Genomic DNA, 27,920 nt, shown 5'->3' with positions numbered 1-27,920 from the left:
CAAATTCCCTTTTACCATGTAAAGTAACATATTAACAGGTTCCAGGAACTAGGATGTGGACATTTTTGGGTAGCCATTGTTCTATCCACCACAGCCAGGATATAGTCTAAGGCCAGTCTATTATCTATCACGACCCATACACAAAAGAGGTCAGACTAATTGTTGGTCTCTGGTGTCATTGCCAATAATTACAAGGGACAATAAGTGGGTCAAAAAGTAGTTCCCATCTCCAATGGTGAGACATTTCATGGCCCATTTTCCTCCACATACAAACGTAAACTGAAAGCATCTCAGTTACTCCAGTTTGAGATTTGTTGTTAAACTTGACTTGGATCATTATACTGGTTTAGTTAATACACATAGGCAGTGTCACCAAGTAGTTGCAGCCTCAGTCTCCATACATGTCATAACCCGAGACTGCTCAAGCATCAGCAGAAGCATGTGAACTTCTGTCAGTCGGATTGAAGCAAAGTTGTGCCAGACTCTGTGTTTGCAACCATCGATGGCATCAGACACTGCAGAATAGTTCAGAACCAATCATCTCCCAGGTCCCTTTTGCCCAGGCTACCACCTGGAAAGTGTACCAAGCTGACCTAAGTTAGCTGTTAGGGGAAAGAAAGACATATCATGCTCAGGAATGATTAGGGGAGAATCCCAAATTCTCAAAATAGGTTTTTATAACTCTCTACTCCTTTTGTCTTCATCATTAACCAGGAGTGGCCAAAAGGAATGAATCCTTCTTGGGACAGCCGCATTAAGTGACCAAACCGCCGTACTAAAGTATGTGGACCAGGAAAAGGCAAGGGACAAAAAGTTAGAAATCTTTTTGAGTTGATTTTTGAGAATGCCATTCCAGCACTCAACTATACTGTGGATGGTAAGGAACATGGAATGTCCATTAAATTCTTTGACTGTTAGCCTGTTGTTTGATGGTCTTCGCAAATGATCCAGAAACTCTAACATATAAAATAGTTTCATTGTTAAGGGCCACAATGCTGTGACTAGAGTTGGCTGATTTTTGGACTGGAACAGTAATACTATACCCTGAAAAAATGTCAAAGCAGTGAGGCAACATCAGTAGTCTCAAAAGGGAGTCAAAGATTCAATGTAGTCAATTTTCCAGGAACAGACAGAGGTAATGTTCCATGCAATGTGGGCTCCTTCACCATGGAATAAACAGGCTAAATTTTTGCAGAAGTCACAAGTCTGGTATGCAGTGGGAGCTTCTGCTTCCATGTCCAATACAATGATGAAACCAGGTGGCAATGGTAGCAATCTGGGCATTGCAGGCTTGATCAACAGCTGAATTCTAATTGGTCTGATCAGAGAACAGGCCCTTACCATGGGCATCTACACGAATGACTCAGACTGTCTAATGTGCAGATACAATTTGTTTACCCAATTCATCACCCCGAAGAGGGATGTCTTTAATCTGCCAGTCTTAGTCTTCCAAGTGGCAGACCAACTGGCTAGGCCATTGGTAACTGCCCAAAAGTCACTAGGAGTCCTTGAGAGTATTGTCTAAGGCAAAGGTGATTTAGCCTAAGTGCTGCAGTTGGTCTTCCAGAACTGTCATTGATTTTGGATGGCTGCTGCCACCCAGTGGACACCAGCAACTTTTAATTCAGCTGAGCCAAAGTGAACTAGGCTCAGGATTATAGGTGAATCTCAGTGAATGAAGGTCCCATTGAGCCAGCAGCTTTGCTTCAGGCAGTGGAATGGGAGGATAAAGTTTCTCCTGAAGAGATGACTGCCACTTTTTCATGTAAAGCTCAGATTTTCACGTAAAACTTACATGAAACTCACTAAGTTTCATGTAAAACTCAGATGCCACTAGAGCTATGCTCTTAAATATACCATTTCCATTTGACAAGAGAGACTTACTGGACCCTTCTTGCCTTGTTTTGTTGAGTCCATGTTGGTCTATCCCAAAATGGGTATATCTAGCCTGAGAGTCACAAGGCCTCCACTGGTAAGACTTTCAGTTTCAACAAGAGCTTAGTAGCAGGTTAATAGCTGCCTTTAGAAAAAAAAAAGAGGGGTGACAGTATTTGGTGTCTGTGTCAGAAGGGTGGTGCTATTGTACAGAAAAATGGCCTCTCCTAGTACTCTAGCAGTTATTACGCCCTTAACTAAACCTGAGATTTCTTTTTTTCCATCTGGATTTATATATTGTTCCTGTTGGACTAGCCAGGAGGGGATAATACACGTGGTAGTCCCTGAACAGGAATATTCCTTCTGACATTTACGAGCATTCACAATACAAGCGTATAAAATATCGTTACCAATTATGCATTCAGCAGTGGAAACCACAACAACAGTACATTGAATTGGCCCAGAAGCCCCATGCAGTAGGCCACTTTAGCTTCCCTTCCCCACTTCAAACTGTGTCCAGATCCCATAAGTTGAATACAGGCACCAAGGAGTCTAACCTGAGGGCACGTCAGAGTCTACAGCAAGTCTCCAGATCATGCTATTTCCCAGCTGGGAGGGCAGGGATTAAAGGGTAGCAGGAGAATCCAGGCTACGGTGGGATGGCAGGGGTGGCAGAAAGCAAATTTTATTGTTAGCCTTTTTTCCCCTCTTTCAACCCCTCACCCTAGGATCAGAGCCTAAGCACCAGCACTACTTCCTCCCTCATATACTTCCTGGTGTCCAGCAAGCATCAGAACCCAGAATCCCCTTTTTTCCCCACCCCTGAACACATGCCACTACAGTTGACCGTGGTGTTCTGAGGGCCTTCGGTGACCCCTTTGCCTAGCGCCCCATCTCCTCAGCAAGCAAGTTGAGCTGTGGAAAGGGCCAGGTAGACGAGGGCAGTGCCTCTGTGCTTTTGAGCAAGGCATTGGGTTCACTTTTCTTTCTGAGTGGCTTCCTGCTCATGGCTTAACCAATGTTTTCAATTCATCCAAATCAATGTTTTTCATTCACCCAAAGCTCTATTTAAATGGAAAGGTCCTCATTGTTGACACCAATTGTTTGATTTTGGGGACTCCTGGCTTAATAGCCCCAGACACGTTGCCTTTCAGCTGGGGCCATGGAGCTTGCTTGCCCATTGTCACAATAACATCCATTCCTCTGCCCACCAAAATGAAAGAATAAGCAACAATCAAGCACCATTTGGGTAGCTTGTTTAGTCCCACTTTTTGTAGCTCAGCCTTTAAGCATTAATTCAACTTGTTTCCATTAACAAATTGGACAGTGGGAAACCCTCCCTCCACCCCTACCTTCCACACACATACCACTCCTCCCCACACTTCGGCAAGAACATTTGCTACCAGATTCCAGGAAGTTTTCTCATCTCTCTGAACCTGGTTCATGGAAACTGTGTCCTTCCTCTTCCAGAAAGTCATTTCTCCATCAGCATCCTATCCTTGTCACTAAAACTATCAAAGCTGAAATTTGATTTTACCCTACTTTTATAAGCTATTAAGTTAGCCTATTACTGTTTCATGGATGCTCACAGAAAATGCGAGACTCTTGAATCAGAGACCACAGACTGCTTACTCACAGCACAGCAAGCATCACGAACATCAGATGCTTACATCAGTTCCTCTTGCCCCCAAGTCCCATGAGGGCAACATGGAGGACCCAGATGGATACCTACATATACACTGTGTTGCATTATAGGAAAGAAACACTTACCTTCAAGAATCCACCAATTTTGTAGCAAGCAGTAAGCAAGCCTACTTTTGTACCAAAGGGAGACATCACCTCATGATTCAAAGCTGCTCACTGCAGATACAACCCTGAGGAATAGCTTGGGTAAGGAAAGGTCTGGGCCTTACATTCTTGGTATATCTGGCAAGAGGTGCAGAAGCATGAGAGAACTATGGAGGAGTTTCTCCCAATAACAACCAGCCCTCTGGGAAAAGAGTAATAATTTTAAAAGGTCTTCATTGTATCATTTGCCAATTTCCTGGTTTAAATACTCCCACCATGGCTGACTTCAAGCTACCACTGTGATATTATTCAAGAGTTGAGACGAGATGTGCACACACATTAGCTGAACCATCCATTGATAGTTCTTGCTTGAATCAATTATTACTATGATCGTTGCCCTTGTCTTTGAAACACATATCTGGATCTTTTGTTAGATGTATATGTTCTCACATACTATTATTTCCCCTGTTTTCAAAATGTATTCCTGCACAAATTTTCAAATTTGTATTATCAGATTTTGTAGTTTGTTTGCGTGTGAGTACAAGCGCCTCCCTCCTCTGAGGATCCTAAAACAGTTTCTAAGAAGTTAGGAGGGAAAATCTTGGGTTATACTCATGGATAAAAAAGAACCCATACAATTGAAGTGTTGAGAACTGGGGTGTGATTGTCCCAACCTCTGACTGGTAGTCAATCCTCTGCCTTTCTTTCTGCATCTTTAGTAAACCATTAAACCCACGTTTACAAATTTCTGAGTCTTTGGTCATTTTCTCCAACATTATCTGGTTCTAATTTTCTTCGTATAATTTATTACTCTCTTAAATTTTCTGTTTTTTTTTTTTTTCACTTTACTCACTGCCTTTAGAATGCAAAACCAAGAATTTTATCTATCTCGTTTACCACTTTATCCCCAGCACCTGTAACAGTGCCTAGCATGTGAAAAATAAATATGGGATAAATGAGTGAATTCTGGTTCCTATCTCAGTGCCTATTCCACCTCACTCTGCTGCCTCTGCACTCAGTCATTTTTGGGATGGTAGGCATGGCAGATCACAATCAAGATGGCAAAGAGAAACCCTAAATTTTTCCTTTTATAATTAACCCTTGATTGGGTTTTAGGACACCTGATATCGCAATGCTGCCACTCATACACTATGTAAAATCAAACAAATCATTAAACCTTTCCATGCCTCATCAGTTTCTCCACCTAAACTGCTCAAGGATCTCTGAAAGAATGGCTTCAGTTTTCCTTCTTCTCTCCTGGACAAGCAGTGCTGGATATGTGTCAATGACAGCTTTGGTCTCATTCTGATGACATCCTTGCCTCTGAAGGGTGATGAGAGAGTAGAGAGGAACAGCTGTAGTCTTGCTTTTCTGTACCTATCAGAGTAATTCAGAAATTCTGAAGATTCTTTGAAGGCAATTTCTCAGCTTCTCTTTAACCAGGATTCAAACCATTACTTGTATAAGTTTCCCAAACTCACCACTCATCTGTTTTCTCATCTATAAAATGGGGCTAATAACACCCACATCACAGGTTTGTGGTGATAATTAAATTAGATAACCTAAATTAGTGGTTCTCAAAGTGGGGTCCCTGGATCAGCAGCATTAGCATCAACTGCCAGCAGGTTAGAAATGCAGATTCTTGGGCCCCACCCCAGACCTAGTGAAGCAGAAACTCTGGGGTTGCCCCCCTCCATCTGTGTTTTAACAAGTCTTCCAGATGAATCTGATGTACGCTAAAGTTTGAGAACCACTGACGGAGATGAAATCACTTGACTCTTGGTTGGCCCTCAGATATCTGCTTTTCACTTATTTATTCAAATTTATTAGCCACCCAAACCAATCCCAGCTAAGCTGCATAATTATTTACCCTCACCCCACTGACAGGTGGGACCAATGGGCAGGAGACCTGGGAGCAGATCCTGCTCTAAAACCCAAATGTAAATGCTTGTTTGGGCTGCTGTTCCTCTTCTCCACAATTATCACAATTTGATCAAATGTCACCTCCATGTTTATATTTTTCTTTCTCCTGTATATTCTTATTTGTCAAGGAGTTGTTTCAATAGACCATTTTATACATACACGAGTAGCTAGATGGTCGCCTGCAAGGGCAGATTCTAAGGAGGCCAGTAACACTTGGGGTGACACAGAGAGAAGAGCACGTGCTTCAGAATCAATCAGCCCTCGGCTCACATCATCCTCACCTCACACGGTCGGGGTCACTAGACAAGTTAGCCTTGGTGGAGCCTGAGTTTTTCAAATGAAAACTGGTATTAACAACAAGAAAAGCCTCCATTTACTGAGTGTCTCCTATGTGCCAGGCACTATACTAGGCATTTTAAATTTTATATATATTTTTCATTTAAACCAAAATATGAGTTATCTTTTTTTTCTTTAAACATACCTTATTTAAATAATTCTAACATTTTCAACATGATTTTGCAACGTTCATGGCCCATAATTTCCTTTTTCAATGTAATCAAATGATAGTAAAGACACTTTGTGGGAAAACAGGACTTAATAACTAGCTTTTCGGCATGCTGTTAGAATGCCTCACTTCCATTAACTGAATGATATCAGTTGGAAAAATGAGGCCAATTTTACTGCAGGTTTAAAGAAAGTAGAAATAACCTCTAAATAGTGGTATATTTGTGCTTTGTGGTGGAAGGTTCTTAGTTCATACTTAATCGAAAAGGCAAGTCACTGTTGAATTTTGAAAATCCTGGAAGAGTTTTTAAAAGTAATTTAATGTAGCATTTTATGGTTGCTTTTGTAGTTTAGAATTTGCGATGGATATCGAGGGGATGTATACGCCTTCTGATCCCTTAGATTTAATCAGACTTCTCGCTTGCTTGCATAATGGTTTATGGCACCTTTGATGATTTGCAGCCAACCTAGCACTTTTAATAATTTACTGTAAAAGCATTTAATTTTTAATGGACAAGAATGGGTTAGAGGTAACTTTTGCATTGGTAAGTGCTCTCCGGAAGACTGGGAAAAAAAGAACAGTATATTTAAATTCCAAACATTATTGAAAAACTTGCGTCTTTTATTACCAAAACCAAATGCATAATTGAAGAACATACCTAACCCAAAATTATTGTTCATGCTTTATTTAACCAGAAGATAGCATTGCTTTCTTGATGCTATCATGAGGACATTTTTTCAAATTCTCATTTTTTTTATCATCCATGCTGTTTCCAATATTTGTCCCACTAAACAAAGCATACCCGCCACAGGGTGAGAATATACATCATTTTATTACATCTTGCTAATCAAGAAAAGCCCAACAAAAGAATGGTTTGTAATGTCTGGTACATAAAAGAAATATCATCTTATATTCATTTTCCTTAAAAGTTTTTCTAAGATCTCTGTATAATGTGCATACCTAGGAATGATTTCACAACGAGTCTTAAAAATACCAGAGTTTCCATGTGGAAAGAAAAATGAGAAGATGCCAGGATAAATATTTTTTAAGACTTGATGGAGGACAAAACATATCTTGCCTTCAGAGGCACATAAAACCAAAAATGTTGCAATTGCCGAATAATCCCTTTTTCAGATATGCCATATGTAAAAATAAGAATGGCTTCACAGGACTGCTTTCTGGGGAATCAACTAACAGCCTACAGCCCTGGAAATTTATTCTACTCTTCTAACATTCCATGGCTGACTGTCCCTGAGCTTATCCTGAAATGGGCTGCAGGGAGAACTCTGATGGTCAAGGGTCCAAGTCTGAGTTCTGTTTCTAAAGCACCTTTGGAATTCAGACATGAGAGCAGTTGCATGAGAATGTGAAACTCATTCTCTTTGTTTTGACCTTCAAATAGTCTTGAGTCTCAACCCTGCTATAGAAAGTGGTTCCCAGGAACCTTTGGCACTTAGCCAAGGAGTTTATGCCCTGTCAAAATTATTCCATCTAAAGGTGAAAGTTTGAGGATCCATTCACCATTTCCATGCTTGGTTTCCTGGGATGAACTTCCAGGTGCAAGACTTACCTGGTTAACAAGGACTCTATCTACTGCCCGCCATCTTTTGGCTTCCTGGCAGGGGTTATATATAAAACAGCTCCTTTCTCTGTTAGCCAGATTCTCATCTCCACCCCAGCTAATAAACAGAAACTTCTAGATCTAATCAATGTCCCCCAGATTTGAGGAAGCAGGAATTGCTCCTGAGTAGACAAGTTCAGGTGCACCTGAGTTGGGTGACCTTTGCCAATCACATACAAACATACCTCTTTGTTTTCTCCAGCTCTCTCAAATTCTTTATCTCACATCAGCAACATTAACTTTTAGAGGCAGAGAGTCCTTAGAGATCCTTCAGCAATCCACAGACTTTTCAAGTGAAGAAACTATAAGCTAGATAATTGCCCAAGGTTACATGGAAGCTGGAAATTAGAATTTTCTAAATTGAGAGCTTTCTAAATAGAGTGCTTGTAGATATCTGCTTTCTAAATTGAATGCTTTTCCCATTACATCATATAGTCTCACTCTCCTCTTCCTCTATCTCTTTCTTCCTTTCCTCTCTCCCCTTCCCTTCTCCCCAACTACCGGGATCCCTTTTGCTTTTGTTTTAGGCCTTCCTGTGGTACCAGCAGTACCCATGAGTCTCACTCAGCTGCAGTGGTGGCATTCATTGCTGAAAAACTAAGAGATGGGGGGAGGGAGGCAGATAGTGGGTGTTCCTAACCCTGGTCTAACAATCTTTCTAGCTTAATTCCTTTTTTCTTCCTCCTCTTCCAATCAGGTGTGCTGCCTCTTTTTTACGTTCTGACAACACTGCAGAACGAGCTGACTTCACCCTGGCTAATTTGCCAGCCTAATGTCTCTGATAGAAACATAATTAAGTTTATTGGGCATATTAATTCCTCTTAATGTCCTTACCAGGTTGGGGCTTTGTGAACCATCTTCCAAAGAGAACAGAGAAATGCAGAAAAGAATGTTATAAATGTAGCCTTCCAGCCTCCATCCTGGCCTGGATCCTTACATTCCCCCAAAATTTATGCCAACCAAATACATGAAGTGATACACTAAAGTGTTAATAGCAGACTCCACGGGCATAGAACTGGAGTGGGGTAGAGCCAGAGAGGGAGATTATTACCTTTATTCTAGCACACCTTTTAAACGATTTTAAAAAAACGAGGGAAGGAAGAAAAAAAGGGAGGAAAACATGCCTAAATCACAATAAAATTTGAAAATCTGAAGCCTAGAGTATATCAGAAAAAAATGTTTTAAGTATTACAAATAAAAAGCCTACAAGCATAATATAGTCAAATCTGTAATTCTTTAAATCTGTAATGCTAGGTTGTAACGAAACGTAAAAAGGTCTATAAATTCCATTTTTTTCCCTTAGCAGTTAAAAAAAGAAAAATTCTGAGTTATGGACTGATTGTGAGTACAGATAAGAAAAATGTCTCTGTTGTGACTGGGTGCTAGAATTTTTCATATATACTGCTCATGTCTATACAAGGGGGACAAGAGACTGAACAACTGTCAATCTTGTGTTTTTGGCAGACGAAATGATTAACCATTTCACATCAGAGTCAATCTTAATACAATCAACTGTATGGAAATTAGTCACTATAATGGAAAAAGTACTTAACTCAAAAGGGTTCGTTCATTAATCACATATCAACACACCAGAAAGATAATTTTTCTGCTTAAGTTCCCAGGCTCTCCTTATTCATTCATTCCTTCAGCAGATATTTGTGGAACTCTCACCATGAGCCAGGCACTCTGCAGCGCACTGGGAATAAAAACACACTCCTTAAAATAAGAGAGATTGTAGATTAGAAGGGGGAAAAGTAAAAAATAAATTAGCTCATGATCTAAACATTAAGAGAGGTTTGCCACACACACACACAAAATGTTATGGAGGAAGGGGACAAAAGGGAACAATTACATATCTATTCTAGGGTGAGAAGAGAAATCTTCACAGAGGAAGTGACACCTGAGCCAGGACTTAAGGGATGAACTGGAGTTCATTGCAAAGTTTCCAATGAAAATCAGAGCGTGAAAATAGAAGAGGCCAAGTTTATGAATACCTCCCTTAGGTCAGCATTTCTGAGTCTGTTTATAGATCTTATTTGAAAAAAAAGGATTCCATCATCAAAAGAAATTTTACGAAATGCTGGATTCTACAACATTAAACACTTTTCTTTACAACAGGACTTCTCAGAACCTTTACACCTCCAAAATTTTATGCCAACCAAATACATGAAATGATACACCCAAGTGTTAACAGTGGTTACTCCATGGGCGTAGAACTGGAGAGGAGTGAAGCTGATGTGCATTATTAATCTAGAAGAGAGGCATAGTATGCAGTGATTCTCAAGCTTAAGGAAAGCCCCCTTTTCTTTATAGAACTTGATGGTTTACTTGTCTGTGTACATACTTTATGTCTGCATTCATGATCTGTACTCATGGATTTATTTTCATGTGTGTTTTTAGACTAAGACAAGAAAAGGTGATTATATGGTCCACTAATGAATGTTTGAATTCTTGTTGGAAAAAGCAGCAAAGTCTTAACATTTAATATTACTGCTATCAACACTGCAATCATTCTCATTCCAAAAAGGCTGTCATCGTCTTAGAGGATCCTGAAGAGGCTATGCTACCATTTTGTTTGGTGTCAGTGTTACAAGAAGACTAGAAAACTTAGAGTAAGATGACTGAACAATACACATGCATATGGCTGGTGATTGTGTACTAGATAACTAAACCAAATAGCAACCTAGAAATCACCTTTCTTTGCATAATGATCTGCAAACAGATTAATAATCAGATCTTCCCTTTACATTCACTGCATGTATATGAAATAGTGTGTGTTAAATTATGCTTTTTCTATTTGTAAAAAAAAAAAAGTACAATTTAAGTATATTTTAAGGAGCACTAAATATTAATAAAAAGCGGGGGAAATGCAGATGGTCTAGATAACATAGTGAAAGATGAATGACTCAGTGGGTCGCTATTCCTGTGAACAGAACTTGAGAAGCTGCAGATAAAGAGAGACTTCAGGTCTCTGATACAACACTATTTAAAGCCTGTACTACCTGTATAATAGGCTGGAAAAGGACTGATTCAATTGATGAAGGGAGATTTAGATCTATGACTTACATTATCATGATGAATCATATATTAATATTAAAGTTCTATCCATCATATTGGAAATTTCCCTGGAAAGTTTTTAACATTTCCCTGGTGGCTGCCTTAATATGTAAATCACTGCCATCCTGAGATGCCAGTGCAGAATCTCTGCTTATAACTTTTTCTACATTACATTTTCTTTCCATTTTATTTCTGTGCAAATTGAGTCCTTTCTAGTTTTAGAAAAAAGAAAGTCGCCCGCTCTTTGGATTACTTGAGTTTATTTCGCTCTCACAGCCGCCCTCGTTCAGCTGTTCCGTATTGTTTCCTAGTCCCCTTTTGTTCGCTGATAGTAAAATTAGCAGCAGTAAGAGGTCTGCTCTGCAGGCTTAGGAAACTTGGCTCAAGCTGTTAGTACAAGCAATTAAATGCTGGCCAGCTTAAATTCTGTAGCCTGTAAAATGTTGGATACTGTAGCTCAGATTCTTTGGTCGGTGGCCACAGTCTGCAAATGTCACATTTCACCAAAATCACTTCAGCAACTGTTGTTCAAAGGCCCGTCCAAAGAGAGGGGGTGATGCAATCCAATCACATGGGGGAGGAGTTAGAGTCTCTCCATACCAATTTACCGTGTATTAAGAACAATGCTGCCCCAGGTTTTCAGGAGTGACAAAAATCTGGTGATCTCCTTGACCCTAATTGCAAGATGCCCCAAATTCAACTACTTTTGAGATTTGGGGTAGAGGTGAGAGAAAAGAATAACAGGCCAAGAATCGTTCACTAAGCCAGGTTCTCTCTTCTGTGCCAGAAAGAAAACCTAGAAGATAAAAGTTCATCTTCTACCAGCCTTCCAATTATGTCTGCTCTCCTCCCTCCCAGCCTGCACCCCACTTCCTCTTCCTCCCACCCCACAATTACCTCTGGAAGAGAGTAAGAACGGAAGCAGCAGCAGCAGCAGCCAGTAACGGACATTTTGGAGGGACTTTCTGGGCTGATGACTCAGCCAGCCCTGCCAAGCAATTGCTCAACTTTTTCTCCAAATGAACTGTTCAAAACCTTTGACTGGGCCACTGAACAGAGAGCACATGGACACTGAGTGGCTGTCCTTCACTCTATGGCTTAAATTTTTTCCAGAATGTGGCCACCCAACATCACCCTCCCCCTCTCGAACTCTTTTCACAATTTACCCCTCAGACGGCTTCCTGGAGCGGGGCATGTGTCCTCTGCTCAGGCTCTATCCTGAGGGAGAGGGGTCAGAATAACCTAGAGCATCCTGAACTCCCTTCACTAGTGTGTAGTTAGAGGAGAGGAGTGTGGAACCAAATGGCCCAGCCTCTTAGACAGAGAGCACCTACTGCTAGCAGTGGAAGGGAGAAATTACCTGGCAGATTTTTCATTTAAAAAACTTTATAAATTTTTAAATCTTGCTCTTTCAAAATGAGCCATAAATGGGTCAAATGATACAGAATAGTAAAATGGATGTGATATGAATTCTTTATAATTATGGAAATGGCAGCTTCCTTATTGGTTGCATGAGTCACGTAACATCTAATTCTCTGTCTTGGGTTATTAATAATGGATACACAGTTATCAAATTGTTTTAATGAACACTTCTAAAATACTTTCTGTCACTGAAAGCAAATATTTTATTGTAGACAGATATGCTTGTAGGACTGAACTAGGATATCCCATTATTACCAACTCCAATTTAGTGTAAATACTGTCAAAAAATTGACAGAGAACGATGAAGCTAATTACCAAAAGAATAGAAGCTTATATTTGGAATTATACACAAGAGTCTTATTTTTACTATCTCTAAAATAAATACTCCTCACTGATCTCTACACAGTTCATTATATAAGGAAACAGAATTTTGGAGTGTTTCCAAGGAAGACTACCCAAGTGTCAGGCAGAGAATGGCAAATCTGCCAACTTAATGGAAAAATAAACTTTCTTGCTCAAAAAGCCATGAACCACTCTACGCCGGGTCATAGAACTCACCCGACCTTGGTAAACTCAGTGGGAAGAAATGAGGCAAGTCAGTATCACCACAACAAAATAAAGGGAGTGAAACATTTAGGAAAGAGGCCCAAGTTAAAGAGAGTTTAGGACCATTTAGGGACCAAACCACCTGGTCTTAAAATTCTCAGGACAGTGCTTCATATCTGGCGCTGAGCATAACGTTGGAAAAAGGAGCACCTCCAAATGCCAAAGAGAAACACCTGAGCCAGGGCTCTCACCTGCCAGGGGAGAAAGGGAATCTTACAGGCTCTTGAAGTTGGCACTGCTTTTGATGGATATATGGAGAAATAGCTAGGAATTGTGCCCTCAGCTGCCCCTGGGGAAGGAAGATCTAGAATTTGTTTTGTTTTGTTTTGTTTTGTTTTTACCATCAAAGCCCCACATGAGCCACAAAAAATATCTCACAAGAACACCTGCTTTCAAAAACAAAGACCCAGATGGCAGAGATGAAAGCATTGTCTACTGGAATCACCGGAGTAGGATAGAGACCTCCTCAGCACCTTTAGAGAGAAACAGAGAAAAGCCCACACCAACACAGAATGCTTAAGTCACCCTCTGACTGCAACTCAGAACTTAGTTTTTCACCAGCTTTGGAAGTAGTTTTTCTCTGCACAGGGAACTGGATTCAGGGAGAGAAGAGTTCGGGTTCTTCCTTACACTCTATCCATCCAGCTGTATTGGACACCTTTTTTATTGTCGTCCCAGTAGCACCACCCATCCCCAATTCTTCCACAGGTTTGCAATAGGATCCTCTATGTTATGCAATGTGACCCATCCTTGACCACAGAGGATTCGCTCCCGATGGGGCACCTTATCTAGACTGGGCCAATCAGAATCCTTCCCTGGTATTTTGAATCTGGAACTGAGATAAGGCAGTTTCTCATGGAGTGGCTGAAACTGAGGATATGTTAACTCAGACGGTATTAATAAATGGATTGAGAAGCAGAAAGATCAAAACAGCAGTAAGAGGGGATAATGAAACCAATGCACTAAGAGAAGAAATGAGAATCCAGGAGAAAGTTCCGATGGTGATTTGAACATCTAGGCTCCAGATGTTCTATAGGCCCCAATCTCATTTATAAGACATCCCAGTTTCCTCATAATAAATTCTCCATTTTGCTTAAACACATTAGAAATTTCAGTAATGGCAACCAAGGAGATCTGAATAATACATCAGGTAAAGGAGAACCAGTTTGCTGCTGTGCCATTATGAAAGCGTCAACTACAAAACATTTACAAGAATAGGAAACTGCTCTAGAGGCAGGGAGGTCCAAAGTGAGCCCACAGTGATTTCTCTTCTATTCCACCTCTCACCATGTTCTGCTTAGCCCATGTATCAGGAGCTGCTCAGGATTCTGGAACTTCTTCTCCCTGGATATTTTTATCCAAGTTAGATCAGGTTAAGATATACATTAAGGGAAGTTTTGAAGTGGTAAATTTAAACAAATAAATCAGCCTAAAGAATATGGAAACATAGGAAAGGCTATTCCACTGCTCTTGACCTAGAGTTTGGAGGATAGGGCATGGACAGAGGTGGTGTTCACTGGAAGATCCACATTAATATCCTAGTTGGATGCTTCTAGATCATGGATCATTGGTTACTCCTATCAATTAATCAGAGAGGGCTCTACCAGAGCCCATCAGCCAAAGCCCACCATTATAAAACTCCTCTGGGTCATTCAAGCCCTTGTTTATAATAGGCTATTGTCCCTAGAGATGGTATGCCTACTTGTCTGTCTAAATAGCTGTTCTAAAACCTTTACCAGCTTTGTCTATTTTCTTTATTATAGGTTCTCAAAGGTGAAATATCCGATTTCTTAAACTTACCTGGTACAAAACCCAGTATCAAGTTAAATCCATTATGTATTTAAAGGGTTACATTAACATTTATTTAGCTCATTTAACCTCAATAAGTACAGAATTTTCTGTCTAGATCTCATCTTTTAGAATCAAGAGATTGCCAAAAATCTTCTCCTTTAATTAAATTTACACCCAAAGTCACTGTAGGTTTAAAAGTATATTTTTACGTTCTCCTCCAAAAACAACTATTTGACTGAGGGTTTTTTTGTTTGCTTGCTTGGAATTGGTTGAGTTTTATTCGTCAAGGAATTGGTTGAGTTTAACCAGCAGAACTGTCATGCTGTAATTCCTGGCTGTCATGGACACACCCCTTTGGGGATCCAACAAAACCAGTATCAAAGGGAAATGTAAACCCCTCCTCAGTGATGAAGTCCAGCCACTGTGATCCAAATGATGCAGGGGCCCATCAGTATGAGGTACCCAAACGAGTTCAGACCTAGAGCGGAGAGGCAGGTGGTATGGCCAAAGCCAAAGGACTGGTAACAGAAAAGAATAAAGTCCAAATGCCAGCGTGTGAATGCAAGGGTGGGGAGAGCTAGGCCAGCCTCTGCTCAGAATCACGGGAACTGCATGGCTGCTGTGGACCTTTTCAGAAGCTCCTACCAAGAGCACTCAGGAGCACAGAAACCACATGACCCCCAATCAAAAAGAAAAAAACAAACAACAACCCATTCATATGCATATTGCAATTAGCCCCTTATCATCTCTTTTCATCAGAGATGAAAGAGCTTCTAGGAAGATCCATATTAGTGATGATGCTAATTTTTTTTATTTGTATCATTTCTATAGTAAAAATATAAATATATGAATATTTTTTTATTTTTTTATTTATATTTATTATTTTTATTTTTCATTTTTATTAGTTACCCATCTGCCCTTATTCCTGTTTGAGACGGGAAAACAGTTGTCCTTATAAACATCCTCCAAAACCCACATCAGTGTAGCTATAAGCAACAGAATTCCTCCCCAGCGACGATGTGGCCAGACTAGCGAAAAAAGCCGAAGAATTAAGCCACATCCTTCCTAAGCTATTGAAATTCTCAAATTTTCTTTTTATTAAAGCAAATTATTATTTGAAGAGCACATTCCACATTTTAGAGCAGAATCCTTCAAAACAAAGGTAAAAATAAAAACAAGATATTAAACAAACATGCACTTTGTAAGAAACTAAATTATTCTGTTCAGGTTGGAATAAAAAGTGGCTGCTTGCTTATTTTAAAAATATCAAAAGCAAGACTGGCCCAAAAAAAGAGGAAAAAAATCCCAGTAAAGGTCTTGATTTCCATTACCTATATTTGTATAAAAGCTATGTGTTGTTTTAACTAAACATCTGGTCTTTGTCCCTCATGTAGAGAATTTTGAGTTTTCTTGACACTTTGGCAAGAGGTACCACAACCCCCTGCCAGGCCAGTAAAAATCACACATTTTGCCTGCAAGGAAAAAAATGTTAATAAAATGAAACATTAAAAAGTGCAAAAGCTCGAATTGGAATGCTATGCTGTAGGGAGGCTGCTGCCTAATCAGCCTTGCACAATTGCTTTAAAAATTTTTTAAAACATTACCACTCCATATCATTTGAAAGATCTAATACTGATACTGAAAGTTTGTTCAATATGTTGTTCTAAAACACGTCCTTTAGACATAGGGACCTTGCCATTTAATCAATCTTCTAGAATAAATCATATGAATTAATTTTTATAAATATTTAATGTTTATTCTTGCATTGTACAAATTGATTCTTTAAGTTACTTCAACTAGAATTGAATTTCAACAGCTTTTACTACGTGGAGGAATAATCTTTGTCCCACGTTCACGCCGGCACCTTCCAAGGCCCTGGCATTATAATCTGTCATAATAAAAAGCAGAGAAGTAAATACAATCCTGCTATCAAAATATGACAAGCTCATTATAACAAATCACTCATAAATCTTGAAACAAAGGCACAACCACACATTTTCAAAAACAGTAATTTTATGCAATTTACATAGGATGATTTTATTTGGAACCAAGGCAGGTATTTCTTTCTCTTTGCACACATAATGCTGAAATGAATTATACAATCATACCACCACCCACCTCTAAAGAGGGCCTGAAATTAGTTAACAAACGGTTGCAAAATACTTTGCAAACATGAAATGCAAAATAAGACTACCGTGCCCATAAATTCTTCTGCATAGCACAAAAATTGGATTACGCTTACATGGAAAGAAAGAAAGAAACAGCGTAAAAAGGCAAATGTCCTGGAAGTAAACTGCTGGGCTGACGGTGAGGAGAAGGGTTCTATAATTAAGTTCCTCTGGATATTAAAATTCACCACCTCTTTGGTAGACCTCACCATTGCCTCATGGGGCATGGATCACTGTATGGAGTGAGCTGGCTCTTCTACATAAACATTTTTTTTTTTTTTTTAAAGATTTTATTTATTCAGTTTTTTCCCCCCAAAGCCCCAGTAGATAGTTGTACGTCATAGGTTCACATCCTTCTAGTTGCTGTACGTGGGACTCGGCCTCGCGTTGGACGGAGAAGTGGTGCCTCGGGGCGCTCCCGGGATCCAAACCCGGGCCGCCAGCATCAGAGCGCGCGCACTTAACCGCTAAGCCACAGGGCCGGCCCCTACATAAACATTTAAACAAAAACTTGCAGCCCATGGCACAAAAACAACCTCTTGTTTAAAATTATTTTACTAGAGGTGCAGATAAACCAGAGCCTTACAAAGTCCTAAACCCAACTCAAGTCAGCTCAGTTCCTGATTGCTGGAAATAATTTGTCACCCAGGCTAACTGCCTGCTAGAGGTTAGGGTGCATCTAGTGGGCATGGAAAAACAATAAGCAATCAGAGAACCCTTTTCTATCCTCAGCTAGCGGAGCCAGTAGGCCTATGAAGTCTGCCTGGTGGGAGACCCTGAAGCATCATCAGGGAGCCCTCTTCGGGGCTGTGTAGGCCCTTTTCACACCATTTTCATGCCCATAAACATGACAAAATCCATCAGAACATATTCAACTTATCAAGCTGCATGTTGCACTATAACAGAATAAACCTAAACTCACATTTAACCTACTTATACCTGACTGTCCCTGTACGGGTCTAGGAAAGCCTTAGATGTGAATCCTCAACAAGAAAATGTTAAGATGTTATGATTTCAGGATAAGCCACAAACTTAAGCTCTAATAATGTATAAGTCTCAGTAAAGAGAACACTCTGGTCAACAGCCAAAACTGAGAAAAATAATGAAGCAACTTCAGTTTTAACTCCTATTCCCAATACTAATGAAAAATTTATTCATTCGTTTAGAAATAAAATTTCCTAAGCATCTGTGAGACACAAAATGGAAATACCACTATGATCTACACAAGCAAGGTCCTGTCCTCACAGAGTTTACAGAGCAGCCGCAGGGGAAACAAGGAAACGGGACAAGTCTGAAAAGAGCCGTGATTAGGCAAGAACAAAGAGCCGTTTACTGGAGCTAGATGTCAGGAGAGAATTTTCACATCACGTGATGCCTCAGCTGAGACCCAAACAGTGAATATATGTAAGAAGGAGAGAGAGGAGCGGATGAATATTCCATGCATGGGAAAATCACGGGCAGAGGCCTGGAGGCAAGAGAAAGCTCATCCATTTGGAAGAACAGAAAGAAGTTCCTCATAAAGCAGAGAGTTGGTGGGGAGTTGGCTAGAGATAACTCTGGAGAAGTAAGCAGGGAACAGTGGACCCACTCTCCTGAAGAGTGGGTTATCTAAGTGATTCCAAGGGAAACGGGTAAGGAAGAAATCATACATATATTGTATTTTATAAAAATTCTTCTGATGGCACTGTGGAGGGAGAATTGGAGAAGATTAAGAAAAAACTCTAGGCAAGAGAAGATGGTGAACTGAGTAACAGCAATGGAGATGGAGAGAAGTGAACAGATGTAAGAGCTATTTAGAAGTTAGGAGAGACCAGACTCAATTGGGCAGACTAGCATAGTAAGTGTTCAGACTGCTTGCACTCAAATCCTGGCTCTGGCACCTATGGGGAAAGTTACTAATCTTTCTGCACCTTAGTTTCGCTTTCTGTAGAGTAGGAACAATAATAGTACCTGCTCATGGGATTATGATGAAAGAAAACAAGTAAATTCACAAAGTATAGAACAGTTCCTGGCATATGATAAGTGGTCAAAAAATATTGGTTATTAATATTGGTGCAATAACTCAAAACTAGAAACAATACAATTGTTCATTAACTGTGGAATGGGATGTGGAAGAAAGGAGGAAGAAAGGATCTCAAGGATCTCACAAAGGATTTTGGCTTGGATACATGGGTGGATGATAGTAACTGTGCCACTTACCTATTTATTGCCTCTCAGCCCCAAATCCACCCTTCATTGCATGCTCTGAGATAATGGAGATGGACCCAGCAAGCATTTCTCCTTTGCAGCTGGCACAGTTTTAAGCTTTGTCAGTAGAAGGCACTGGAGGGATCCTACAGGAGGAAGGGACTTCTCTTCCTGGTTCAAGTGTGCTTCCATTTACTTCTTTGTGCTTCTATGCATGGCTGCCAGCAGTACACGTGGAGGTCTTCCCAGTAGTGCTCACCCCCATCAAATTTCAGTGGCAGATTCCCAGTGAGTCTCAGAGATACCCTAGAAGTTGCCTTCCAAGCATTGGCCCATCTGCACCACAAAAGGGTGTCTTCCCCTCGTGATTATGGACAGGCTCTGGCTGGGGTAACTCAGCAAGCTCTCTGCCATCCATACCTTCTCCAATACACCCTGAATTCCAGTCAGTTTGTCCTTTCCTTGGATACTCTCCCTTGGCTCTAGTGTATTCTTTACGCTTTTAGAGTTAATCTCCTGTTATAATTAATAATTCTTTATATTAATCATTTCTTATTCAAATTACTGTGTTTTCTGTCTTCTGTTTGGACCCTGTCCTATTCATTGAAGTGGGAAACAGAGGAAGAGAGACAGGTATTGAATAGATAAATTCCATTTTGGACATACTGAACTTGAGATGCTTGTGGGACATCCCAACAGTACTGTCTGGTAGGAAGCTGAGTATCTGGGAGGTCGAAAGCTCAAGAGAAATGTCCAGGCTGGAGAGATAAGCTTAGAAGGGAGTAGCCTTAAGATCTCTAAAATCTTAGTAAACGAAGCGCGTGTGAATGCCCACAAGTTAGGGAGATAGATTTTGTGTGTGTGCGCTCATATGTCTCATCAAGAATCCCTAAGAGGGGATCTTAGGGATTAATGACAATTTTAGTACAGAGTGTAAGGTTCATTAACAATTTTCAATTGACTCAGAAGTGCACAGTTGTAATAAATAGTTGCAGAAATAAGATCTGGATACATTTCAGCTGGACATTTGAATTGTCTTCAACTACCAACAAAAAAAAACGTGCAGCACATTTCATCAAAGGATTTATGGTGATTTCATACTGCGTATGTTAGGTAATGTTGTTTTATATCTGGTAACATTTTCAAAGCTAACTGAAGATATGGTTGAAAAGAGCCAAGCCCTATATTAATAAGATTAGAACACCAAGTACACTCCAAACTGGGAAGTTTAAACTTGGAGGCAAGGGAGTAATTAGTCATATCTGCTACTCTGGTTGCTGACTACAATCCGAAAAACTCTAATCAATGTGCCAAAACCCCAAGTAGCAGCACTGAAAACTGGTGAACTCCTGAAGTTTGAAACAACTAGATACAAGCATATTTCAAAACAGACCCAGGCTGATCCCTTCCACTTTTTCCAGGGTGTGAACTTGGCCAACATAACTTACTCCTTGCTTCACTCGTTCAAAAGTTTGGATCTACTAACCACAAAAAAAGGAAGTTCCCTCAGCAGTTTGCAAAGGAACAATTTGGAAGAGAAATGTATTAAATCCTCAGGGAAATTAAACCCAAATAATCCAATAACAGCATTACAAAATTACCACTGGACTATAAATTGAATTAATTACCTTCTACTTTGGGGATTCTTGGCTACCACAGGCCAAAACAAATGAGACCAATGATGTCAACTGCCTCAAGGGAGGCCACGGGCAAGTGTGCTCCTGGGGTACCCAAAAACAATTGTTTTTCAACCTTCAGATTTCTTCTGGAGATCTTTAACATGGAGAAAAGTCTTCACTTCTGCCCATCTCATACCTCAAATTACGGCAGGTTGGTGAGAGAGGCTACGGGTAGTATAATTCTTGACACAAAAGTGCCATTTTATGACTTGCTCTATTGTGAATTCACCTCTAAGTGTCTGTGTCTAGAAGCAGCTAGTGTTGGAAATCAATCAACATAAAGTCCTGTTCTCCTGAGAGAGTTGAATGGACAGGTGGGAACAAGTAATTATTTCTCTAGAACCTAGGCAGTCTAGCGATAAGGCACTTTAAGAACACCAGTCAGCTGCTCCAAAAAACTCGCTTTGGCATTTCAGTAAATAAGCATTTATTTTTGTAAATTCTTTTCTTATGCCATGATGTCAGTATGCCTGTAGCAATTCATGATTACCTAAATAATATGGGCCAGGGGAGCAACAAAATTAGCATGTGTGTGATTTACCAATCCTCTGCTAGGGTTCTTAAGGGCTTTCAGGAGGAAGGTAGGATGCCGCATCGTCACAGAAATAAAATCCCGGTGATTTATACAGTTTTGCCAGATAAGGCCCACAGGGCAAATACAAAAGGCCTTGAACTGCCTCCAGCTTCTCCTGAGACAGCCAGTTTGTCAAAACACCTATCACACGGTCTTATGCACACCCTTCACATTACAGCTGACATTTACTCCTGAAGCTTTTTAATAACCAAACAACATTTTACAAAAAGTTAATTAATGGCATTTTATTTGGGTATTGTATGATTTAGAATTCTTTTCACACTTAATTTTGTTTGACATTTTGAAAATACTATGCTCAACTCTTTTGTGTGGATAAAAAAAATTTTTTTTAACATAGCTAGCAGTATTGAATACTTTTTTTTCCTTCTTCCAAGAATTGACGCAAACACCAGAAACAAAAGACTTTCTGTTTGAGCTCAGAGAAATGAAGCATTCTGTTTGTTTGGAATCTTAATTATGATGGCATCAAACTTACCTAATTAGAAGCTCCTTCATAATGAGGAAAATTATTTTCAAAGTTAATGAATTTGCAAGCAGAAACCTTGCTGTCATCCTAGAATGAATTACTCACATTCCTTACATACATATTTTAGTTAATCACTCTAATTAATATTAGTACTTAAACCATGTGGGATTGATTTCACTGTTAAAGCAAACTTTCCTTTGTTTTTAGACAGTATAAAAAGACCACGATTTCCCTTGTTGTAGACATCAGGCTGCACATACAAGCTTAATTCTAGATTTTGGGCAAAATGGAAGTTATTTCATCAAAACGACTCATTTTATTGATTTTAGCCACTTCAAGCTTGTTAACATCAAACATCTTTTGTGCAGATGAGTTAACAATGTCCAATGTTCACGGCAAAGAAAATTATGACAAATATTCTAAGGTAAGTTTTTAAATTCTATCTAATATGACTAGCATTAACTATGTAATATGTGTCCTGAATCTAACGCTTTTGTAAAGAGTAAGGAACAAGTTAGTTTGTGCTTATTTTTTGTCAAACTTCAGCCTTCCCATGACAGTGTCTTGACGTAAATTGTATTGTATAGCACAACAGCAAGCACCCTGGCCTCTAATGACAATTTTAGTGCAGAGCGTAAGGTGCATTAATAATTTTCAATTGACTCAGAAGTACACAGTTGTAATAAATAGTTGCAGAAATAAGATCTGGATACATTTCAGCTGGACATTTGAATTGTCTTCAACTACAAACAAAACAAATACGGCACATATATTTTCTATTTAGCAATTACAAACTGGTAAGTTTGTGGTAAATCTATATCTAAGTAAAATGTTTATCCCTAGTTGGTGAAATTGCAAGTTATTTTTATTTTCTTCTTTATATATTTATATATTTTCCAAATTTGCTGAAATGAGGATGTATTACTTTTTACAATCAGAAAACAATCATTTAAAAATCTTCATATGAACAAACTTTCATGATAAAACTAAATCTAATTAAATATTTGCTATATTTTTTTTTTATAATTTTTATTTATTTTTTCCCCCCAAGCCCAGTAGATAGTTATATGTCATAGCTGCACATCCTTCTAGTTGCTGTATGTGGGACATGGCCTCAGCATGGCCGGAGAAGCGGTGCATCGGTGCGCGCCCGGGATCCGAACCTGGGTGGCCAGCACCGGAGCACACGCACTTAATCTCTAAGCCACGGGCCCGGCCCTATTTGCTATATTTTAAATGGTTCCTTTCAAGTTGGTATATTAGTGGTGCAGTAACCCATAAATTATTTGGTGCTTTACTAAAAATGTAATTTATATACTAATAAAAATACAATCAGTTTCTTGAGAAATGCTTTTAGAGTGAAACTCTGAATATGAGTGGGTAAGGAAGAAATTCAATGGAGCCTCCTCCAACTCTACCCCAAAACCTGGCTAGCATCTCTGTTTCCATGAATCCAGCACTTTGGCCTTTAAAGAGGGGGAAAAACATGAGACATGAAGAGGCAACGAGAGATTTCTCTAAAATTAAAATATAAAAATATATAGAATATTTCATAAACAACATGAATCAAAAACTGCAATAAACTAACTGCAGTAAAATGACTTTTGGCCCCATTTTGGTACTTCATTGTGTATTGCTCCCGCTGCTCAAACACATTGCTGTATTCACTATATATATTTTATTAATATTTTATAGTCGTCTTACAATAGTCCAGGGACAGAGAAACTAGATTGCTTTAAGAAGCTTAATACAAATGATTTATTAAAAAATTCTGCACGTGAAAACTCAAACTTTGTTTATAGCTTTAACAATTCTACAGATTAGCGTCTGGATTTAAGTTAATTTGGGGTTCAAATCTATTGCTTGTAACAATAATAAATTATTTTAATGGTCATTTCTGATTATAGCCTAGAGGAGACCCTAAAGGGGAAAAGGAAAGAAGTCTCAATTTTGAAGAATTAAAAGACTGGGGTCCAAAAAACGCCATTAAGATTACACCGTCAGTCAACAAAATGCCACACTCGGCAGCCAACTTGCCATTGAGATTTGGGAGGACCACAGAAGAGGAGAGAAGCACTGGAGCAATGGCCAACCTGCCTCTGAGATTTGGAAGAAATACAGAGGAAAGCATCTCAAGACGTGTTCCTAATCTGCCCCAAAGGTTTGGGAGAACAACAGCAGCCAAAAGTGTCACCAAGACACTGAGTGATTTCCTCGAACAATCCATTCATTCACCATCTGCCAATGAATTACCTTACTCTATGTCCTGCCAGCCCCAAGAAATCCAGATTCCTGATCGAAAACACCCAAGGTAAATATCTGAAAACCAGTTAAAATGCATGGGCAGTTATATAGAGCTGGTCCAGAAACTTGGAAAGGAATTACATCTTTTCAAAAGAAATTTCTAAGAAAGTTAAGTTTCTTAGAAGGAAAAAGACAAAGACACAAAGAAATAAATACTTGTAAACTGAGAACTATCAAAGGCCAGGTAGAATCATGACTATAGGTATAAAGTAATGAGATGGCTTCTCCTAAGCCACATCTGGTCATCCATCTCATTACTCTTTAGCCACACACTACGTAGGAACATGTGATGACAGGATTGGGAATTTAAGCCTGTGGCATATTCTCCAACATTTGACCTCTCTAATATAAAAGGTCCTGTCTGAGGGAGTTGTCTGCGAGTACAAAGGATGCCATCTCAATAAGCCAGGTCTCAAATTCAGAAGGTTTTCTTCCTCAACTTTCAATCAAAATTTTTTCTTTTTTTCTGGATCTCGTTTTATAAATAAGTTCTGTTATAATCACTCTTTGTATTAGTAAGTATTTACTAAGTATCTATTACATACAAATCAGAGTGCAAGGTACTATAGAAAGTTCAAAAATTAGTAAGTTACCTACCTATTCTTTTCTAGTAAAGAGTAAATGTAAAAAAAAAAAAATTGTTATAAAGTAGAACATGACACTTGAATTAAGACCTGTGGGAAGTAAGGTGGCAGGCTGTGACACTTATCAGTGAGACCTTTTCAGAACACTCCTGGTTTATTTTTTACCATGGTACTTATCCCCCATCTGACATATTATATATTTAGAGTCCATCCCCTTGACTAGAATTTCAGTTCTATACCTCTAGTGTCCTTTGCCACATCCCCAGTGCCTAGAACTGTGTCTGGCACGTGGTAAGCCCTCAATATTTGATAGAATGAATGAAATCATATGAGAAATACTAATAAGGTCCTACAGAGGGTCAAAAAAAAGACAGTGTTTCTACATGTGGGAATCTGGGGATGTTTCATGAGTTGGACTTTGAAAGGTAGCTCTGTTTTGAACATTCAGAGACATGTGGGAGGAGAGAGGATATTTTCAGGCAAAGAGAGAAGTGTGAGCAAAAATACTAAAGCAAGGTGAGCCAACAGCTGGGGTTCAGTTTGACAAGAGCAAAGGGTATGCGAAGAGGAGAGGAGAGAAGGTGAGAGGGATGGGGTCAGAGCAGAGAGTGCCGACCTTCAGGGCCAGGTAAAGGACTTTGGACATTATTCATCAGGAAAAGGAGAACCACTGATGTTTCTGCTGAGGTCCTGAGACATTATACAGAGGTAGAATGTGGCAACTAATCAGATGTTGGGAGTGGGGCAGTGATGAGGGAAAGAGATGAGTCAACAGTAAGTTTGTGAGTCTGAGTGCTTATTACAGATTCAGGATCCCATCAATACCTCACTCATTTCAAGTGCAACACAATTCAACTCCAGTATAATTAGGCAATTAGGATCATGGCCTGTATTTTTATATGCTCTCACATGCTTTTGTTCTGATGGATGACAATATTTTGTACTGCTTACGTTTCAGGAGACTGGGATTCAAGAAAATAGGCGATGCAGAATTGAAACAAGAAAAATAAGAAATCCGGAGCCTGTCCCTAAAGACGATATAAAGCTGTGGCCTGTGATCTGCAAATAGCTCTCAAGCGAAGACAACAATGAGTGAAGAGTCCCAGCACTCTTTTAATGGGTTATAGTTGAGAGCAATTTTTCCTTGTCCTTACGGCTAGTATCTTGAAAGTTATATAAAACAATTTAAAGAATATTGTAATGTAAAGATGAAATAATTTTTGTCTAAATAAAAAGAGCATTGCAAATACTTAAGAAGCCTCTAGTAATGGGGAGAGGGAGAGAGAAAAGCCACATTACTATCCAATGTAAAAGTCATGAACATAGTTACACGTAAGTAAAAAATTAAATAGAAGAGTAGCCTGAGAAATTCTATGATAAAAATTAAATAATTTAACAGAATAACGTGGTTGAAAAATAAATGAACATTAGTAACAAATCACTTACAGACATGTTTTTATATACCCATTTTTCCATTTCATCAACTGTTAGTGAATCTACAATAGATTGAAATTATTTTTAAAAGAGAGATCAAAGAAAAAAGTAATTATTAGATACTTCTCTACCTATATCTGGAAATTTGCCTTCTGTTGTGTCTCTTTTCTCTGAATTTAATATTTCAAGGTTTTGATTTGCAGAAAAAAATCTGGTCACTTTTAAACTAACAATTGAGAAATACAATGCACCACAGCACAAATGCACAGTGATTCAACTTTAGTCATAAGTCATGAAGTCCTTAGTCAGATGTAACTAGTTTATTGAGCAGTCTCAACTCTGCAAGCCAGAAGTGGTGTTATTTTCCTCCCATCCTGCCCCCAGCTGGGCCGTGTTGAATCTCGTTTTCCTACTGGGTAGAGATCCCTTAATGATACCCTGGACAGACCCTATAACTTCCTCGGTCACTTTTTGATATTAAAAAACTCAGTCAAGTCCAGCTGAAAATGCCAACCTCGTCCCCAAAGCAAAGTTCCCCTCCCCAATTGCTGGCTGGGCTGGTGGCTGGAAGGACCTGAAATGGGAAAGGAGCAAAGTCGGCTCCTTCTCTCTTCCTCCCCTCTCTCACCTCAGAGGTAGGGTGGTGGGAGGGAAAATGGTAGGCCTCTGGAAAACAGTCTTCTCTCCTGTTTTCTCCAGGGTGTTGGGGTAGGCAAGGGATGGATTGTCTCATCCTCTCTATATAACATTGCTGCTTCTATAAGTGAGTTCTTCAGGAAGCACTACAGGGGCCTTCACACTGCCCAGGTCACTGACCTAAGAGACCTGGATGCTCCTTGATCTCTTCCAACTGCCCTCATCTTATCTGTACTCCCCATAGCCTCTTACTGCCAGAAAGAAAGGCTCAAGCCAGTTACCTTCTCAGTGTCTGCTTGATCCACAGAGAATGCAGACATCCTTGCCATGCCAACGGCAGGACTGCAGGCTGCCCCACCACTGCCCCCCCTTTGCCTCCAACCGTCTTTGCGCTGCTTAGGAGGGGCAGGGGCAGATCAGCAAGTCTACTGCCTAAACAAACGACCAGTCAGAAATGAACTGCCAGTGCCCCCTTCATGACCCCACTCTCTGCGAGTGATTTTCTAGGAACCTCTCTTGCGTGGCTTTGGGGTGGGGGCAGCTGCTGCAGGTCCCCTCCCGGCCAACTTCTCATACACAGGTGGGAGGGGCACGGACCGAGGCAGGGGCTGGTGTGGCTCTGCCACCTCTTCATAAACCCTGAACGGGTGTCTGGCCCCCGCCATCCATGGTTTTCATTATAATGTCAGGCATTGAGCGCTTCTGTACCTACAGATTTGGTCCCCAGTCACCCATTCTGAGCAACAGAGAAAGTATCATGCAACATCCTGCTACATAAGAGAGAAAGAAAGAAAAGACCACTTGGTCCCTTAATACTATATGACATAAGGAAATTTCTTGTCATAGAACCTTCTTTACCTAAACCCTTGAAATGTATGGAAAATGTTAGGTGACTAACCAGATGTCAGCAGTCGCCTCACCTACTTGTTGTAGCCCCTCACCAGCTTCCATAAGAAATCTATTCACATGAGCAAGCTGGCGATTTCTCTGAGGATTGGGATCTTGAGGAGGAGATCACATTGCACGGCATTTCACTGAAAAACTCTCAATTAGACAAGCCTCTTCTCCCAAGTTTCTCTTTAACAGGGTCCCTCTTCTTCTGACCTCTGTTGCTCACCCCAGGGTGGCTTTACGGGCATGCAACCCACGCAGTTGAACAGGGCCCGGCACTTGGTGAAATGCTCTGTTGTCGCTGCCTTGAAATTCTTAATAATTTTGAATGAGTCTCACATTTTTATTTGCACTGGCCCCACAAATTACGTGGCCTGTCCTGTTCCCC

The 27,920-nt window shown here is 39.9% G+C and overlaps 1 protein-coding gene across 1 annotated transcript; it reads left to right on the top strand.

Moving 5' to 3' along the window:
* Nucleotides 1-21,969: 21,969 nt before the first annotated feature.
* Nucleotides 21,970-25,581, top strand: NPVF (neuropeptide VF precursor). The gene is made up of 3 exons (XM_004418905.3): nt 21,970-22,107; nt 23,591-23,994; nt 25,530-25,581. The coding sequence occupies exons 1-3, from the start codon at nt 21,970-21,972 to the stop codon at nt 25,579-25,581; spliced, it is 594 nt and encodes a 197-aa protein (XP_004418962.1).
* Nucleotides 25,582-27,920: the final 2,339 nt, after the last annotated feature.

The sequence above is a fragment of the Ceratotherium simum genome, chromosome 1 (genome assembly GCF_057802395.1).
Source record: "Ceratotherium simum simum isolate JZ-2026a chromosome 1, ASM5780239v1, whole genome shotgun sequence".
Lineage (NCBI taxonomy): Eukaryota > Metazoa > Chordata > Mammalia > Perissodactyla > Rhinocerotidae > Ceratotherium > Ceratotherium simum.
Note: the sequence above shows the minus strand (reverse complement) of the source record. Positions and strands in the feature narration are given on the sequence as shown.

Bases quoted from the DNA above. Each gene is read 5' to 3' on its own strand.
- NPVF (XM_004418905.3), top strand. From the start codon at position 21,970: ATGGAAGTTATTTCATCAAAACGACTCATTTTATTGATTTTAGCCACT. The intron at 22,108-23,590 runs GTAAGTTTTTAA...TTCTGATTATAG, and splicing joins ATTATGACAAATATTCTAAG to CCTAGAGGAGACCCTAAAGG. The intron at 23,995-25,529 runs GTAAATATCTGA...CTTACGTTTCAG, and splicing joins CCTGATCGAAAACACCCAAG to GAGACTGGGATTCAAGAAAA.